Source organism: Otolemur garnettii, unplaced genomic scaffold (assembly GCF_000181295.1).
Source record: "Otolemur garnettii isolate 467f Iridium unplaced genomic scaffold, OtoGar3 scaffold00028, whole genome shotgun sequence".
NCBI classification, from domain to species: Eukaryota; Metazoa; Chordata; class Mammalia; order Primates; family Galagidae; genus Otolemur; species Otolemur garnettii.
Window position 1 is genome coordinate 13,493,423 of NW_003852423.1, and position 19,550 is coordinate 13,512,972.

At 41.2% G+C, this 19,550-nt stretch overlaps 1 protein-coding gene across 1 annotated transcript in view; it reads left to right on the forward strand.

Moving 5' to 3' along the window:
* CCDC129 (coiled-coil domain containing 129) overlaps positions 1-18,752 on the forward strand; it is a 96,839-nt gene extending 78,087 nt beyond the window's left edge. The window contains exons 9-14 of the mRNA XM_012804331.1: positions 2,769-2,851; positions 3,248-4,567; positions 11,853-11,980; positions 13,538-13,649; positions 14,092-14,365; positions 18,658-18,752. Of these exons, the coding sequence (XP_012659785.1) occupies positions 2,769-2,851; positions 3,248-4,567; positions 11,853-11,980; positions 13,538-13,649; positions 14,092-14,365; positions 18,658-18,752 (2,012 nt within the window). The remainder of the gene's footprint in view (positions 1-2,768; positions 2,852-3,247; positions 4,568-11,852; positions 11,981-13,537; positions 13,650-14,091; positions 14,366-18,657) is intronic.
* Positions 18,753-19,550: the final 798 nt, after the last annotated feature.

A 19,550-nucleotide genomic window follows, 5' to 3' on the forward strand; every position in this document is an offset into this window, starting at 1 on the left:
ATTTAGTAATACATAAAACAGTTAATTCTTACTCATATTATTTTTTCATTCAGTAACCTAAAGAAGATTCTCAACTGTCTTTTTGCCTAATAAGAAATTTGCTGCTATTTTCATCTTTGTTAACACTATACTTGATACTCTTTTATCTCTGGATGATTTTAAGGTTTGTTTTTATCTCTAGTGTTAAGCAATTTTATTGTAATATTCCTTGGTGTAGTTCTCTTTCTGTCTCCTGTGCTTGGGGAGTTTGATGGACTTCTTGAAACAAACTTTTCTTTGAAACAGTTTTCCAAATGCTCCCCTCTTCTTTGGTGCTTTCCAAGTATCTATGTCTTAGGTTACTTAGAGCTATCTCACAGCTCACTGATGCAATTTTCATTTTTAAATTTTTTAAAATCTCCATGTTTCACTTGGGATAGGTTTCTATGGCTGTGTCTTTCCATCACTAATATTTTCTTCTGCAATCTCAAATCCCATCTAGTATAAATTTTACTTGAGATCTTGTCATTTCTATCTCCAGAAGTTGAATTTGGGTCTTTTTTACTATCTTGCATGTCTCCACTTAACATATTTCATTGTTTCTCTAGCTTCTTGAACATATGGATTGGAATCATAGTAAGTGTTTTAATGCCCTTATCTGATAATTCTAACATCTGTGTCAGTTCTAGGTTCAATTTATCGATTTTTCTCCTCATTAGGGATTATATTTTCCTGCTTCTTCTCATGCCTGAAGTTTTTTGCTGGATGCCAAACATTCGGCTTTTACTGTGTGGGTGCTAGGTATTACTATACTCCAGTAAATATTCTTTACCTTGGGCATAAGAAACAAGTTACTTGAAAACAGTTTAATTTGTTCAGATCTTTTAAGACTTGTTAGGTGGGACCAGAGCAGTGGTCATTCTGGGGCTAATTATTCCTGAGGCAAGTCTGAGCACTCTACCCTCTAATGCCCTGTGAGTTATGAGGTTTTGCATTCTGGCCGGTGGGAGAATTCCCTATTCCAGGCCCTGAATGAGTTCCATCTCTGTGCGGCTCCCTCCTCTCCCCTACTCTGCCCCACTCTGGCTGACTCTGTCTTTCTAGATGCCTAGCTCTGTTTCCTCAACTTCAGGAGTCTGCCAGGCTCTCCCTTACTTCCCCTTTCTCATACCAAGGCCTGCAGACTCTCTCAAGGCAGCAAGCTGGGTAGTTACAGGGTTCAACCATTTGTTCCTCACTCTCAGGAATTGCCTTCTTTAATTGCCTGATGACCATTGGTTTGAAAACCTTTTTTTCATGTATCTTGCCTAGTTCTTTAGTTGTTTCAGGTGGGAGAAAATATCTAATCCCTATCTCTCCAGCTTTACAGAAGCAGAAGTCTCGCTGAGGTCTATGGCTAGCAAATATTTTCCATATTTTACTTTTAACAACAGGCAATAGCTAAGTCAAAGACTTTGTTGTCTTGAAATTTTGCTTAAAGTTCCTCTACCTCTCTGGGATTCAGCTATTAAAAAATTTATGTCCTTTAATTTTTAGCTTTAATTATGAGGCTAGGTTAAAGAATATGGGATTTATAATACTTAATTCTCTAAAGTTCTTCTTTCTCCTTACTTTGTCGTCAAGGTGAAGTGGTTGGGATTTGAGCTGGGCCGATCACCTCTGGGACAGTGTGTCTCTTGATGTCTTTGTTCAGACACACAGATAGTTAAGTCTGCCCAGTGCCAGGCCTGTGGGGAGATGGGAGGTGCTTCTTTTGTTAGTAGTGTTATCCTTTGAGTTTGAGTCCAAGAGAGGCTAGAATCCTTTTCCCCCCACTGTACTCTTCCTCACTTAGTCATTCAATCAAAGCCATATCCCCCATTTCTCATGTAGCTACCAGATACCCAACCTTTCTGTTCCTTCAAACCACTTCACTTCCTCACCAATGTCCAGTCTTCCAAGACAAACAGTGCTCCTCTCTCTGCTCCTTGGTGTTCTAAGTAGGTTACATTCCAATCCCCTTCCTCCTAAGAGATTTCTTATTCTCTAGCCTAGACTGTAGTATATGTGAAAGAATTTCTCATTAAATAAGAAAAAAAGAATCCCATAATTTAATCTTTGGCAAGATGAAACTACCTATTTTTCCCCCAACCCACAACACATAACACAATATTTATGTGAGAAGCTACAAACTTAGTATTTCAAGATGCTCATGTTTGCAAAGTCATGACCTGCCCACACATAACATTATTCTTTCTCTGCCTGTTCTAGCCTCTTGTGGTGACAGGGCTGGTCTAAAACATGAGTACAGACTTGTAGTCATATAAATAGTCTACACAAACAGTCTAAGCTAGGAAGGGATTCTTCTCCAAATTTTGTTTAAAAATATACATGTACACACACATACACATGCACACATATAGACACGTATGCGGATATCAATTTTTGTCTTTTGTTTTATTAGTGTGGCATTTAAGACATATGTGTTTCCTTCTGGATTTTCCTCCCCTTAGTAAAGATTCATCTCCCAACCATAATGTTATTTAGTTTTGAGAGATGTTGGTTTTCCTTTCTCTGTTCTGTATTTTATTCTCTTCATGTTTTATTCTTTTTTTGAAGTGATGCAGTTTTACATGAACTCTCTGACAATTGAGAAGAAACCACCCTTTGAGTTCCCTCATTTGTTTATATTTCCATGCAGGGGCATTTGTGGGCACTCTGCAGCATGCCAGGTGCCTGGAGGGCTTGGTCCCAGTCCCGCTGGTGGAACGTTTCTGCTTTACTAACCTCAATGCCTCTTCCTTCCACAGGTACCAGGGTGGACAGAGCCAACAGCTATCAGTCTGACAGCAGCGGGTTCCTGGAGGAGCCCCTGGAGCCACTGCCCTCGCAGGTAGGAGGGTGCAACACGGCCCTCAGTGCCCAGCCTCATGGCCCACTGCAGTCCTATCAACCACCCCGCTGCCCTAACCTCTCTCACAGCTAACTCAGAAAGATAACTTAAAGTGAACGGCTGAGAAGACGCATGCCACATGCACCCCAGGAGTGGGGCATGATGGAGTCCATTAGCAAAGGTGCCAGGAAGCTCAGCCTCCCTTTCCTTTTTATTTTCTTTTGATTTTTCTAAACAAGGAAGCTGGGCCTCATAGAGAGGAGGTCCTAGGTAAAGCAGTCAACTGGTGTAAAGCCTGAGTTATCCCTCTGACTCTTGAATTAATGGCAATGACAAGAAAATATAATCTCCTTAGACCAATTGCCTCTCTCACTTTTGTCCTGGTTTCTCCCACAGGTGCCCTCCTTGCTAAGCAGCCAGAGTGCTCCTGAGAAGGCAGGTGGAAAGGCCAGGGATCCTCCCGGCCAGAGCCTCCTCCCAGAACTTGACTGTCAGCAGGAAGCCGATGAGTCTGACTCCAGGAGTATAGTGAGCACATCGTTTTCAAGCCAGGACTGGAGTGTCCTGGGAGAAAAGGCCTCAATATCTGTAGTGGAGGAGGACTGTCAGCCTGAGGCCATGGAAGGGTCACCAGAGCTGTTGACCCCAGACATGGCCCTTGCCAAGACTTCTGGGGGAGAACCCCTGGGGAAAGACAGCCATCTCTGGCAGCCTCTGCCAACACCCCGCACTGAACACAAGATCACTGGAGGCACCATAACTCCTAAATGTGATCATGCTTTGGAGTTTATGGAGACCCACATCACAAAAATGAAGGACGGGTATCTGAGGCCTGAGGGAGCTGGAGAAGTACACATGCAAAGCCACCACTGCAAGTCTCACAGGTCACCTGGAAATGACCATGCTCAAGGCAAGTGCCCTCACATTGACTCTGAGGCCCCAAGGGAAGAGGAAAGCTATAGACTCTGTCCTGATACTAACAACAATTTACTGACAGAAGAAAGTCCACTCCAGCACATCCCCAAGCACAGTGAAGTCATGCCCTACACGGTTGACCTTGTTCAACCATCTGCAAAATCCATTCCCCACTTCCATAAAGTGCTTGGAGATACAGCCCAACTGAAGCCAAGGTGTAGTGCTTTGGGTCAAATACCACCTAGGGCAGAAGCTGAGATGGGAGCCCTTCCTCCATCTGCTGACTCAAACACTGGCAACTCCAGATCTGTGATGACCCAGATGTCCTCCAATCTGGTGTCAGCTGCTCAGAGTGCTGTGTCCTTGGGGACTCATTTTAGAGGAACATCTTTAGAATATACTATGTGTGACCCTATTGCCACAGGACCAGGTCAGGGGGCAGAAGAAAGACAGATGGAGGATACTTGCATTCAAACGACTGCATGTGAGCCCAGGCCCTGGCATTTCTGTTCAGCCCCAAGAATAAAGACCTTGACACATGGACCCCAGCCCCTCACCAAGTCTGTCTCTCTAGACACAGGCTTCCCTAGTATCTACCCAGCGGGCGTCTGCCACACTGTTCCTGCCCACTGCTGTGCCTGCTGTCATCACCATCCCCACTGCACCCGGGAAACACAAAGCACTGGGCCTGCACCCTGGGTCTGTAGGCCCTGCCTTTACTCACATACTGATCACTCAGAAGACCAGTTTATGAAGACTTTGAAAATCCTTCGGGACACGACAGTGAGGGAGCTGTGTTACGTAAGTGTTCACTTCTGCACAGGTGGGAAGGAGATGTGCAGTGACAGACACCTCAGGAACAGTGTTCATTCTTTTCTGAACATGAGATCTCGAGGCATACCTTTCTGTTTCAAATTACAAGTAACATTTACAGATGCATGTTTATGATATAGTCTTACAAATTTCTTCTTGTTGGATACTTCCAATCAATCACCTTTTGAAGTAAGGAGGGCAAATTTTATTATTAATCCCCGTTTTACAGAAGGGAAAGCTAAGGCACAGAATAATAAATTCATATGTGTAAGGTTATAAACATAAATGTGTCTGTACCTCATGTCCAGTTCAGGCTAGCTGGGAAGTTCTGTGTCTGAAATTCACTCAGCTGCATAATATTACAAAAACCATCTAACCCGTCTGAGCCTGGCTTGTTAAACAGGGGGACTGTTCATGCCACTGACACAGGATTGTTTTGGTGTTAATTCAGATAAACCTAGTAAAGCTCGCAACACACTCAGTCATTCAGCACAGTGTGTGGCACGTAGGAAGCTCTGGGGAATGGTCATTGTGTAGGTGCTACTTTCATTATCAATTTTTGTTACTATTTTAATTATCGTTCAGGCTTTGAACTTACAGCTTCTCATGCCAAACAGAGGGACTTTTGGTCTACTTTTGCTAAGCTTTTGTAAAAGTGGACATTGGGATTGCTGAAAACTAAATGACCCCAGTCTTCTTCAACCCTGAATCAATCAACAAGTATTTAATGAGTCCTTCCAGTGCTCCCTCGTTAGTGGTTCTCAAGGTAAGGAATGATGTAGACCTTCAAGGCTAGCCATTGATTGAAAAGTTGAGCCTATCACACATGAAACTACATGTAGAGAAAGCCAAGAACGTGGGGTGGGTATGGCAGTGTGGACCTGCAACTATTCAAAGGAGAGTAAGGAGGGACCATGATTTACTAAGTACCTACTGTTTCAAATATGTGGGTTACCTTCTCATTCTTTTAATATTTACTGAGTGCCTGTGCTAACCGCTTTATATTATGTCATTTAACCCTCCCTTTCATCCACACCTTAAATATTTATTAGGTCCCTAATATGTGCCAGCTTCTTCCTCTTTTATAGATGAGGAAACTAGAACTGAGAGGGTTCAAATCACTTTCTCTAGTAAATGATAAGTCCAAATTCAAATTCAAATTTGGGGAACACTAAACCCTTGGCCACTACACTTGGCCACAAAGGATCACTACGAAGTGATTCTTTGAAAGATGAAACAAATTACTTCATGATCCTTCAACAGATAGGAATCTACACAAAATGTAATATAAACAAAGCAAGTGATTACATGGAAGGTTAAATAGTTACCGCATCATCTTTTTCAAATTGCAAGACCTTTCAGCTTTGAGAATTTTTTAAAGACAGCCATTAATGAGGTTTGAGCTAGCAAGAGAAGGTTTCATTTAGGCATTAAAATAAATTCTGGATATATTTCCCAAAAGTTTAGTGGAAGAAAAGAAGAAAGGCTAATGTGAAGTTCAAATCCTGGAGAAGGGTAGGATCCTCATCACCCCGCTGCCGCCACCACCATCATCATTATCATCATCATTATTTATTGGGGGATTTTAAATGTTCTAAAGCAGTGGTTTTCAGCTGGGGATAATTTCCTACCTCCCACCACCCCAGGTGACATTTGGCAATGTCTGGAAACATTTTTATCTGGCAGAACTTGGAGGGGGGTGGTTACTACTGGCAACAAGTAGGAAGAGGCCAGGGATGCTGTTAAACATCTGAACAGCCACTATGAGAAAGAATTATTTAGCCCCAAATGTCAATAATGTCAAGGTTGAGAAACCCACCTCTAAGGGAATAAACATTTACTTGATCACATAGTTCATATGGGAAAAATGTTACGGATAAAAGATACTGGAGGAGACATTTGAGAGGGTGTAGAGGAAAAAATGTTAAATCCTAGAATTAGGTGCTCCAGTTTCCATGATGAAAAGTGGGTTGTTGGTCTAACATAGAAATAGATATCCTGAAAGAAGATTATTTTTCTAATTTAAATTTTAAGATAAGCTTTATACAGGTACACAAAATAGACCATAGTATTACATTTTTGTTAGAAATAAGAAAATTATACAAATAAAATTTGTATTAAAAAATCTGAAAAAAAATGGTCCTTCTAGACATGTCCAATGCCATTCTTTTAGTGTAGATCAGACAGGTACTTATTCCATGATAAGATATGATCTAGTTTCTGCTTACATTGCCACTCTTCAAAATAAGATAAGTCATTTACTGGTCGCATTAAGAAGAGAAATAAACATGAATCCATAGACTAAGAAGCTAGAAATCTAGTGCATCAAACTGACTCTGGGAAGCACCATCACTTAATTTGTCCCTCAAAATTATAATCAGGTATCTATGGCAACAGCTGTATCTTGGTGCTCATTTAGTCTATCATTTTTCCAGTGATATGACCACAAATGAAATAGGAATACAGGGTAACACAGCTTCCCGTGGCACAAACTGAAAACATGTCCTACATAATGGGACACAATTAAGATGCCTGTGATAAATTGGCTTAGACATAGCAGGAGCCAGTGTTGGGAGTGGCTAAAGGGTGGGCCTCACTACAGGGGCCAGGAGGGCGTCTAATCCATCAGGCAAACCGTGGTATCCAGAGGTCACCTGCTGGAGCAGGTCAATAGCACAGCCGAGTAAGGCTGTCAGTGTGAGAAGTTTGGCAGTCTGAGTTTGGAGGTGTCCTTGTGAACTTGTGTGGTTGTGGGGATCGAAAGAGCATGTGGCATCAGGCACCTGGAGCAGATTAGCGGGTAGAAGGACTCCAGCTTCTTCAGGAAGGCAAACTGGATAGATCGAGAAACCACCCTGAAGACACTTGGGCACAGCAGTGCAGAGCCAGGTACAGGTGCAAACACTGTTTAAACTGGGGACAGAAGAGAACACCCGGAGGGTGGACCTGACCGGAGCTCTTCCACTCCTCCCGCCTCATGCTGAGAGAGGGCTGTGGGCCTGAGAAGCCCCAGCTGTGTGGGGAGATTTGGCATCTAGAAGTCGATGTTCTTTCTGATTTGACACTTTAACATATCAACATCCCTTCTGCAGAAAATAGAAAAGATTTTGTGGCCCATTATGCACAAAGACCATCCTCAGACTTTTGTGTAGATTTAAATGGGCAGGGGATTGAGAGTGTGATGGCCACCGTTTCATGGCTTCTGATACCTTCCTTGTTTCATATTGCCTCTGCCTTCTCTTAGGATTTACAACTTTACAAAAAGGAGGAATTTTTATATCAAATTGATTTGGCAATATGCACCTGCTAAAGCAGACACTACATAGGTTTTCATAGATTTCATAGATGCATTCACATGCATTTCTTTTTATTTAGACCCAAAGAACCAGAAATATACAGCCCAAGGAAACAATCAAAACACAAACACACACGTATACATGCATGTCACATGCGTATTTGCCTTCATATGCAGGCGTACACATGTGCACATGCTCACATGCAGGAAAGCACGTGGGAATAAGGGATTGCATTCCCCATGGGAGGAGGCTACTTATAGAAATGTAAAGAACAAAGAGAAAAAGGTCAGTCCATGCCTTAGTGTCTACTGTGAGTGAGCTTGGGTTTATAAGGCCTAAAGAGTGTTCTGGAGAAAAATGGCTTTAAGTTAGATGCTAGATACTAGCTGGAGTTAGAAAAAAAGTATTTATAATAAAATTAACAGGAAATAGGTTAAAGATGGATGACAGCTCTTACATAAGAATAGGAGTTCAAACAGATGTTGAAACTAAGGGTAATTTTAAGTAAAAGACTTGAAGACTCACAAGAACATCCTCACCTTCCTCCCTTTACATAGAGATGTGACATTGCAGAAAAACGCTTGGCTGGCTTATTGGTCAGAACCAACTTTGTTGTCTGTGGGTTATCGAAGATAATGGTTTGTTGATATAATTAAATGCTTACAGATAAGCGAATCCCTCGGAATAATTTGTTAATTTCTAAAAAGTGTTAATTTTTTAAAAAGGGTTAATTAAAAAAATCTTTTCAAGAGATAATAAGTTGTGTCAGAACTAAGATTTCAGAATAGTAAAAATTCTTCTATGATGTTTATGATTTAGGTTTAAAGAAAAAGGAAAACATGCAATTTTACAAAGTAGTATGAGCCAATTCAAAAGTAAAAGTTTATTGCTTTTGAATTGATGGTGTTTTAATAGGTTTGGGTAGAGAGGTTCTTGCGTTATATTTGGGTTCTAATCAAGCCTTTATGTTGGAAAAAAAGAGTTCAAAACATCTTTTTTTATTTCAAAATACTAGGGTGGTACAAATGTTTTTATTACATGGATACGTGCACAATGCTTACGTCAAGGACTTTGGTGCCCCCATCACCAGAGTAGTGTTCACTGTACCCCCTAGGTATGTTATCATCCCACACCTCCCTTTCCACCCTCCCCCTTCTTAGTTTCCAATGACTTTTACATTTCTTTGTGCCCATGGGTGCCCATTGTTTAGCTCCCACTCATAGTAGGAACATGTGGTGTTCCAGTTTCCATTCCAGAGATACTTTGCTTAGCATAGTGGCCTTCAGTTCCACCCAAGGTTATGCAAATGATGTTATTCAATTAATTTTTACTTTTCTTATCTAGAGTTTTCTGAAATGATCTCTATACCTATTCTACAGCTAAAATATATTTTTCATATTTCCAAATGACCAGAAGATGGCATCGTTTAAGAATCTTCCACTTACTTCCTTCTCAGACAGCAAATATTCCATCAATTATTCCCCAATTCAGCCCCACTCCTACTTTTCTATATCCCCCAAATAACTACTTGAGCATGAAATTCAATGTGTATAATGTTCAGCATAACTGAGCAACACACTTCCAGGACCCTGGCATTGCTGTCCCTATGCCCTTGAAGGGAATTTGAGCCAGTTGTTTGCTCTTGATTACCTTATAGGAATCTACTAGAAACTCAAACAGCTCACTCCTGAAGGAAAAATAACTTCTGCATGTGTCCAGCTACACTATGACTCAGATCTTGGAAGAGAAGAAATGAACCATGAAACTTGGGTTTGAAATCTGGCTGCCATTTTTTGACTGCAGACAAGTTAACTAAGCGTTTTTGGTCAGAGCACTTATTTATGTAAGAAGCCCTTCATGGTGTGGTCTCCAGTATTTTTTCTAGTTTTAGGAGCCATAATCCAGTCCTCTTTCAAGCACTCTTGCCAAGATCAGAGTCCTCTAGCTGGTTCACTCACACCAATGCAAAAGTAGTTGGAGAGTGTTACTATACACAATGTTATTCAGCAAAAAAATTAGACAATAGAATCAAAGCCAAACGCTCAAAGCAAAATGATGGAAAGTTTTTATTATAAAAATATTACTCTTAGGAAAGTATTTTTGTTATGGCATTTCTGATAAAAATAGCCATCAGGCTGCCAAGATCTTGGCTATGGGGTTTTGGGAAGAAGGGTAAGAAATCTGGGACTTCTTAAAAATGGGGCTGGAGAAATTAATGGAGATGCATGGCCAGTCTCTGGAAGAAGGAAGAAGAAAAGGCTAAAGGGGACATCAGCTTTTGTTAAAGGGCTTCAGTGACATCGACGGCCTAAACAATGATTCATGCTTCCATCTTGTTGGCCATTCTAACTGCAAGGGATGCTGGAAAATATATTTTTGTATCCAGACGGGTTGATCCCTCTAAATTCTATTAGCAAGAATAAAGGGGAGAAAGATAGTGCCGTACTGATCTGAAAGGGGGTCCAAACAGGCGGGCCTGATGTTCAGAGATGGCTTTAGAGTCTGACAAGCATTGATTAATATCCCTCAAAGTCAGATGGGTAGTGACCCTGGGGTTCTGGATCATGGATCTATTGAAAGCATGATCCAAACTAGGCTTCAAAATAAGATGGTAAGCAGACCATCAGCATGCCCAAGAAATGGACTGGGCCCGGATGTCGAAGATAAACAGCAGAAAGTTGGTTAAAGCAGTGAAAATAGATTTGTTCAGCAACTACTGACAGTAGGGAAGAAAGCTGAGCTCCAGCCTGATTTGTACAGATGTGATTTGGGCATTTTAAAGAGATAATGAGGGAGAGTGGAAAGCAAGACTCAGCAGAGTCAGAGAAGCAGAAAAATTACAAAGGGTTATGCCATATATGTGCCATTAGGCCAGCTGTGTTTGTTAGCTGTCAATTATGAAAGATGCTACCTCTCCACAGACTGGGAGACAGAGTCTGTAGTCTTCCAGATGATTGCATTTCAAAGGCATGGCTCTCAGGTCCTTGAGGGAGGGAATTCTGAATTGTAAGAGATACATAGCCACAACTGTAGGCCTCTGTTAGTAAACACTCTAATAAAGGACGGAAGTCTATGTCAGGTGTTGGCTAAAGCAAATAGTACATTTTCTATTGTACTGAAAGTGTTGAACTTTCTCAGACAGGGTGGAGTTAGGATCATCTGGGGACAAAGGCTTGTGCTACTGGAGGCCATGGTAGAGTCTGGCCAAGTCTCTTAGTGCAGGAGCTGTTACATGTGTAGAGTTCTAAAGTTTCCAGAGGCTGCAAGAATGTTTAAATTAGGAAACCAAGGCAAAAGCAGTCCTAGAGAGGAAGTAAGCTTTATAAGATGACTCAGAGCAGGAGCAATGAGGAGCAGAATTAAGAGGGTAGATTGAGTTCAATTTTCAATTCTAACTCCTGAAAAGGGTAGGATGCCTAACCTTTGCCTGCCTTACTCTGGATGGGCTTGTTAGCTGAGTGGAGCTGATCCTACAGATTGCAACATCCAGGGACTGTGGCTGATTAGGGCTAATACTAATAAAAAATATTCTAAGCATGTTTTTTTAATCAAACACACACCACCTGAACTGACATGTTCAATGTTACTGACACCCAGAATGAGGCAGAACTTAGCTCCAAAGCCAAACAAGACTCAACTTTGCTAAGCACAAGCCCTCACTCCAACCTGCCATTCCTCCTCTCTTCTGTCTACACTCTCACATCCCTATGTCACCTAGCCCTCCAGACTGCCGTTCAGTATCTGGGACATAATGATCATCATCCTGCAACTGCTGTCCTCCTGTCCCAGCCAAATACTACATCTAGTTGCTTTAAGAACTCGAAGGCTGGGCTCTCCCTATTCTCTATTCTTGCACATTGGTAGTAAGACATCTTTGCGAACAGGTGAGTTGACACGACAAAGCAGTCTCCACTGCAGTGAGCTCTTGCAATGAATCAGAAAGGACTTCCTTCTCAGTTTTTTCTAATTGTTCCTAGTGCACAGTCCATGAGATGGAAGCCATGAAGATGGTTTGCCAGAGTTTCCGGGAGCATTTAGAGGAAATTGAACAGCACCTTATGGGACAGCAGGCACTCTTTTCCAGCGCTATGTCTGAGGAGGAAAGGTAATTATCTAAGGGAGCCATAAAAGTACCACCTCACACACCTGGAGCAAGGAAGGTAATCAGGGCAGGACAGATGAGCACCCTGGAGCAGGGCTAATGAGAAATCCAGGCTTTTCCTTTGCTTTCATGGTCTTGTTCTTGCTTTCTCAGTGGGAGTCTCTAAGAGCCATTTGCTAGACAGGAACATTTAGTCTTTAAGGCTGGGGCTGTTTGAGAAGGTCAGAAGAGGGGCAGTCAGTGGTGTTGCCGAGCAGGATGTTAAAGAATCAATGTGAATGGGGCTCATGCAAGTGCAAATGTTGGGAGTTCTTAGACTTTTGAAAATCTACATTATTTTCACATAGATTGCAACATGTCGCCAAACTAGATTAGTTGTCCATTGCCTGGGGTAAGGGATGGGAATCCATTTAACTATAAAGGGGCACAGTGGTTCTTACTGGGGAGATTTGTGCCAAATCTAAAACTGGATTGTGCTGATGATACAACTTGGCAAATTATTTTAAAATTCATTTAAATGTACTTTTAATATGGGTGAACTTTATGACACATAAGTTGTACTACAATAGAGTTATTTTAAGAAAAGATAAATTGGCTCAGCGCCTGTGGCTCAAGTGGCTAAGGTGCCAGCCATATACACCTAAGGTAGCAGGTTTGAATCCAGCCCAGGCCCGCCAAAAACAACAATGATGGCTGCAACCAAAAAATAGCTGGGCATTGTGGCGGGCACCCGTGGTCCCAACTACTTGGAAGGCTTAGGCAGGAGACTTGCTTGAGCCCAAGAGTTGGAGGTTGCTGTGAGCTGTGATGCCATAGCACTTTACTCAGGGGGATAGCTTGAAGCTCTGTCTCAAAAAAAAAAAAGAAAGAAAAGAAAAGGAAAGATAAACTGTCCTACTAATGCACCTGCAAGGCCTAACAATTAAGTTAGCAAACTCATTCTAAAAAATGTGCTATGTACATCATTGCTGAATATCACTATAGTGACCTTTGAAGTACTCTCCTCAGGAATCTATGCACAGATGCCAGCATCTAGTCTACCCTTCAATGAAATTTTGGAACTCTTTTTCTGGAATGACCATCAGAGCTGTTGTTATATGATAGTCTGAAAAGTTTGTGAACTTGCCATTGTGTGCTTACTTTTGTAGCCCTGTCCAAACGACTCAACTCGGCAAGGTTTCATAACCATGGTATGTCAGTGTCTCAGCTGTGTTTGGGTCACCATACAGTGGTGTCTTACTAAGTAGTGTGCATTATTACTGTTGTTGCGTGTTTTTGTGTGCCATACAATGACCGCTCTGATGGTCATTCCAGAAAAAGTTCCAGAATTGCTTTGAAGGGTGGACTAGGCACTAGTGTCAGTGCACAGCTTCCCCAGAGGAGTGCTTTCATGACTTTGTGAAATTAATATATGTTGGTGAACTTGTATGCCTGCAACTGATACAAATAAAGAGTGTGACTTTCTGTCTTAAGAAATTTCGAAGGAAAAAACCTATACTATGAGGGAGACAATGGAACATTGTACCTGAGGGTGACTGTTAATTTTTTTTTCTCTTGCAGGGAAGAGGCCAACCAACTACAGACTTTACGTGAGGCCCTGAGGCAGCAGGTGGCCCAGCTAGAGTTTCAGTTAGGAGATCGGGCCCGGCAAATCAGAGAAGGGATTCTGCTGGTATGGATATTGGGGTGTGGAGTTTGGCTGTATCCAGCCCCCCATAGGAGGGGCACATTAAATGAGAAAAATACTTGCATAGTCATTTTAGATTCCAGGGTTATGTGCCATCCCTTCATTTTAAATATACAGAGAAGTACTTTGGTTTGTTCATGTCTGCACAGCTGATGGTGATCCAGGATTAGAATTCAGTTCACCTAACTGTTATGCCTATCTTCCCTTGCTCCATAAATAAGAGAGAAGTACTACTAACCTATTTTCCAAATGAGAACAAGAATCACAGGCACGATGAAGCTTATCTCTGGAGCCTATGCCACAATCTGCCACTGACTTAAAGAGCCCAGTTTCCCATCTCAGAGTGCCTTGTTCACAAGTCTGAGTTGGCTGCTTTTTGCAACTATGGTATGTTGTCTACCCTTTTTTGTTCTTGTTTTCCTTTTAGCAGCTGGAGCTTCTCACAGAACCACCTGAACACCATACAAATCTCCAATATAACTGGACAAAAGAAAAAAATATCCAGCCTTCCATAGCCCTTGGAGCTCTCCATTCTCCCATCAATGACCAGCATGCTCTCTGCTCAGGTGGGACCCCACCTGCTGCCTTCGGACCACCCACTGTGGAGAACAGCACCAGGACGTCTCCTGCACCACCTCCTCAAGCAGAGTTAGGTCCAGTCCCTTCACCACACTGTCCTGTTGGAGAAGAGGATATAAATATCTTCTTCTAAACCCAAGCAGTTTGGTAACATACATGTAAAATATAAGAGCCCAGACCAGCTGTAGCAAGGAAAAAAAAATCTAATTTTTTTCCAAAGAGAAGAATGTACCAACTTTTTATCAGCTATTTTTTTCATATTATTAAAGGGAATGGTCTTACTAAAATATCAGGAAAAATATAAATAACATAAAAATTACTTCACTCATAATTTCTCAGTAAGGGCTAATATCAATCATATGATCCCTCTCCCTCTCCCTCCCCCTCCCTCAATGACAGGCACCATGTGGGGGTTCTGTTTTCACAACGTCTGAAAAGAGCTAAACAGAAAGAAAGAAAATATAAATCTTTCTCTTTTAAAACTGCTTCTGAGAATCTGCTTTATAGCTTTGAAAAATTGTTGGACAGACAGAGGGAGATGTGATCCACAACCTTTAGTTCCTACCCCAGACCATATCACGAGGGCAGAATCACTGCCAAGATCACAGTCACCAGTGATAAGCTTGTCTTCAAAGGGAAGGCAGCTGATTCCTGTCATCAGCTTGCTGGTAAGAAGAGAGAAGATGCAGCTGGAGCAGTTTATAATACTTTGTTAATTTGGCTGCAGCCATAAATCTTCATCCCTTAAATAAAAAGTCTGAGTACCTGGTTTTCTCTGCCAACTCTATGTCCCTCTCTTTCACTTCTGTGTTGGCCCTTTTTCCATCAGAAAAAGTAAAATAAACTTTTTCTTCTTTCTTTGTCTGGAGAAATGCTTCTCAAAATCTTCATTCACTAGCACACACACTAACAGTTCTACCCTGCAGTTAAACTACAAGGGACTCAGAATCTTTTAATAGTCATCCAATATAGAATAATTGAGCACCCCAGTATGCGCCAGGCACAGGGCATATAACAAAATAATATACAGTCTCTTCCCTGCTGGAACTCACAATTGCGTGGGAGAGAAAATATAAATAGATACACTCATTTATAATTTAAAACAGTGACAGTGCTTTGAAGGAAATAAGGTTTTATGAAAAAGAACATAGCAGTGAGTGTGATTTAGGTCCTGTGTCAGGAGAGAATGCTTGAAAGAATGACAACAGAACAGGAAAGGAGCATCCATACTTCAAAAGTACCAGTGTCTGAAAGCCTCAAGCCGGTCAGCCAGTGGGGTCTCAACGAAGCACCTACTGTGTGCCAGAAACTCTGACAGTGCTGTATCTAGCAGGGAACAAGACAGAATTTCTACTTATAAAGATGTAGAAGAAAAGTAAGACAAAAAATAAATATCAGTCCTAACAATGGCCACAGAGAGGACAGTGTGAAGATACTGCAGAGGGTCACGCGGAATGGAAAGTGTACTATATGACACGGGCACTGTGGAGGCCTTGCTGAAGGGAGGCTGCAGAGGCCTGAGTGCTGAGGAAGAGGCCGCTGTGAGGTTTCTACCTGGTTTCCCTCCCGTAACACCCACTGGATGAAGAGGAGCACCTGACTCTGAGCCGCTGATCTAACAGCCATCTGCCTTACAAGTCTCATGGCCTACTCTGTCCTCAAGTGTTTCTTAAATCCCATTCCCCTAAACCAACTAATGCATTCATGCTCTGTTCCCTTCGCTGATAATACACATGAAATCTCTCCAGTAAGTCCTGAGTAGGATCCCACCCCATACACAGGCTTTCTTTCATAATCTCTGGCTGAAGAAACCCCTCTTTTTTGGAACACCTATATCACTGAGCATCTTTATTAGGACACTTCTGACCCACTGCCTTGTGTTCCCATTATCTGTACAAGCTTAATGGCTTAATCTTGGTTTAAGTTTGAGGGCTGTGTAGTACCCTCTACCCTCGAATGTAGTATTTAAGAGAAATGATTGGGATGAAAGCACAGGCTCCCTCCTTTACCACATGTGACCTTGGACACTTGCTCTCTTTGCCCTGATTATTTTCCTCTGTAAAATAGAGACAAGAAAAACAAATTGCTGTCTTCAAAAAGAATCTAGGATTGTTGGGTGGAATAAACAGTAATCCCATGCACTGTTTACTTCAGTGCCCATCCCATGTAAGTGCTCACTGGGTGCTGGCTCTTACTACAAGTGCACATACCAAGAACTCAGGAAGTGCAGGCTGTAATTATCTCCTTTCTGTTGAAAAGTACTCTGTTAGCAATGTACTTTATGCACAAAGAATATTAACCAGTGCTTGAGGAATGAAGGAGGTGGGAACAAACCAGCAGCCTTTGGAGCCTGTGAAGAGAATGACCTGCCGGTGGCAGAGCACTATTTTAGGATGTAGTAGGAGCTAAGTTTAGATTTTAAAAGGGGGCTAATTTACAGATGGATTTGATGCCTTTAGATGACTTTGAATATAATGAAGGAGGAAAAAGAGACCCATTTTTGCTGAAGCATAACCTATGGAATCCCCAAAGATCTGCAAACGTTCAATGGTATTTCCTGGTTTACTCTTATAACTCTCCAACAAAGAGCACAAAAGGGGAACCAACGTGAAGAGGGGCTGTGCCTCCGCCCCTCGACACACATTACCTCTCCGTCTTTAGTGAGTGATGAACTGATTGCTGATGCTACCTCCAAATACCACCTCTGATTCTCAGGCTTTCAGAATGAATCACACCACCAGATTTCTTGTTGTACAATAAATCTCCTCACACACACACATATACACACAAACACAAATATCCCATTGGCTTTGTTTCTGTGGAGTGAGGAAGAGCTAAGATATGGAGAGACCGACCTACAAAGGTACACACTAAGTCCTGCAATTTGTTATTAATAAGAAATAACTGAGCCCTGAGGTTAAATCTAGGGCTTGGGTCTTAAATCCAACTCCACTACTTATAATTTATGTTGGGTAAACTATTTAACCTCCCTAAATCTCAATGTCATTATCTGTAAGTTAACAGAGTTGATGCATTTATAGTCCTTAGACCAAGCCTGGGGCATTTTTGGGGCTCAGTAAATAGCAGTTTTGACAATTGAGATGGTGATGATGGCAGGAGTAGATGCAATTTTCTGAATGTCTGCCTACAGGCCAGGTACTGGGCTGACCACTTTATCTGTAGCATTCATCTTCACAGCAATCCCAAGAAGTAGGAATAACTCCCTTGCTCACTCATTCAGAATGACTAGATCTTCTAGTCCACCAACTAGGAAGGGGTTGAGTTGACTCTCTGATTTTCTGGTTTGTTAAACCAATGGTTCATCACTATGGCTCTGCCAAATCTTGGGGTGTATGTGGAGCCCACTGCGGATTCAAATCAAGCAGAGTAGCCCCGCATCTGTCTGCATTATATGTTGGCCATTAGCAGCAGAGATTTTCTTTCTCTTTTTTTGGCCAGAGCTGTGTTTGAACCCGCCTCCTCTAGCATATGGGGCTGGCGTTCTACTCCTTTGAGCCACAGGCACTGCCCAGCAGAGATTTTTCTTTTTTTTTAAAAAAAAATCTCATTGCTATCGTTAGGCTTGAAAACCACTGCACTGTGCATCACATCTGACTCTTACAGTCAGATATAGTTTCTGAGTCACTTTCATACAAAAATATGATTTTCACCACATACGAATTCTCCTAAACCTACCATTCAAGCGACTATTAGCTCACTACTGCTTGCCCCACAGCCAAGTTTAAGGGCAAGCGTCCCTCTGCAGTCTCTGAATGGTTGTCTGGGGAATCTTGCGGTTCTATCCCAAGTCCCTGTATTCTCTTTTTATTTCTTATATGTTGACCATATTCAAGTTGCCTATATTTAGGAAAACTCAGATCACATATTTGAAAACAGAATACTGTAGTAATAAATATTAGCAGAAAGTTAACATAGGAAACCTTTTTAATTATGAAAACAAACTCAGGGTCAGAATCATTTCATTTGAATGAAAAAGAAGAAAAAAGCAAAATCAACGCTACCTGATTAGCTTCAAATTTAGAAATTAACCAGGGATTAATTTGGCCTCTACAAAATCAAAGTGCAAGGGCCCTTTCTTATATCAATTTCATTCTATCCAGATTCCATTTCAGTATTCAAAGCCAAAACTTTGAATACAGAGGACTGATTCGAGAAATAACACTTGGAAACTCAAGTCACATCTTTTCCTTGGCTTCTTTATGCATAACTGAAGACCCAAGTGGCATCATGGAGACAAAAAGATGAAACTTTGAAGGTTGCACTGAACCACAGCATATGCATCAGCCATGTAGATTTGGGTGAAGAAATTCATTTTTTAGCCCACATAAAACATTGTTCACAAAAGCGTCCTGTTAGATTTTGTTTATTTGACAAAACATTCTCTTATACATAGATTTTTATCTGCAGAACCAGAGACTTTTTTCTTCTTCAAAAGGAAATAATTCTGCTAAAGATGAAAAAAAAATAAAATTAAAAGACAGTTTCTAATGACATGAGAATCCGGTCTATTGTAATTATTTCTTCCTTTGTTGAAAAAGTAATTAGTTTCCATGGTGTAACATAAGTCAAATAAAATAGAACATTTTTAGAGAAGGTAAAGATAAAAGAAGTTTCCCTTTGAGAAGAAAGTTTCAGAGTATTTCTACATGGAATGGCAAGTTGCATATCGAATTTCCAATTGGAATATAGACAACAAAAAGCAGCTATGATTTGCAAGGATTATAGGTTATTAAAAATGCCGTCCAATTGCTTTTCTTGAAAACTGAAAGAACAGGAGAAGCCAAAATATGTATGGCACCTTTCTCTAACCAAAACTCAGCCTCCCATAGTTTAATTTCAAAACATTAACATACCAGAAGTTGATATTCCCTCTTGGAATCTTTTCCCAATTAAGTAAAGGAAGAACCCTCACATCAAGAAAGATTTCTTTTTTTTTTTTTAATAGTAGCCTTTTATTTTTCTTCACCTATTAGGCCATGAACTCGTAGAGAATATGTTAGCGTTATTGTAAACAAACAAGGGCAAGATTCTTACCAAGAGGATCAAGAATGATTTCAAATCACAAGAACTGAATTGAAACATTTTCCTTTTGTGAACTTTAAGAATTCATTACATCCGGTGCTGGCAATACCCTCTAGCACATAGAGCCAATCCTTCTCTTAATCATTCTCCAAGAAAATGGAAGTGAAAGAAACACTTTGTAAATGTACCAACACTTGCTTCATTCCCATGGTCACTCATTAATTGCTTATTTGCTAATGACAGCTCACCAGAGGATATCTATAT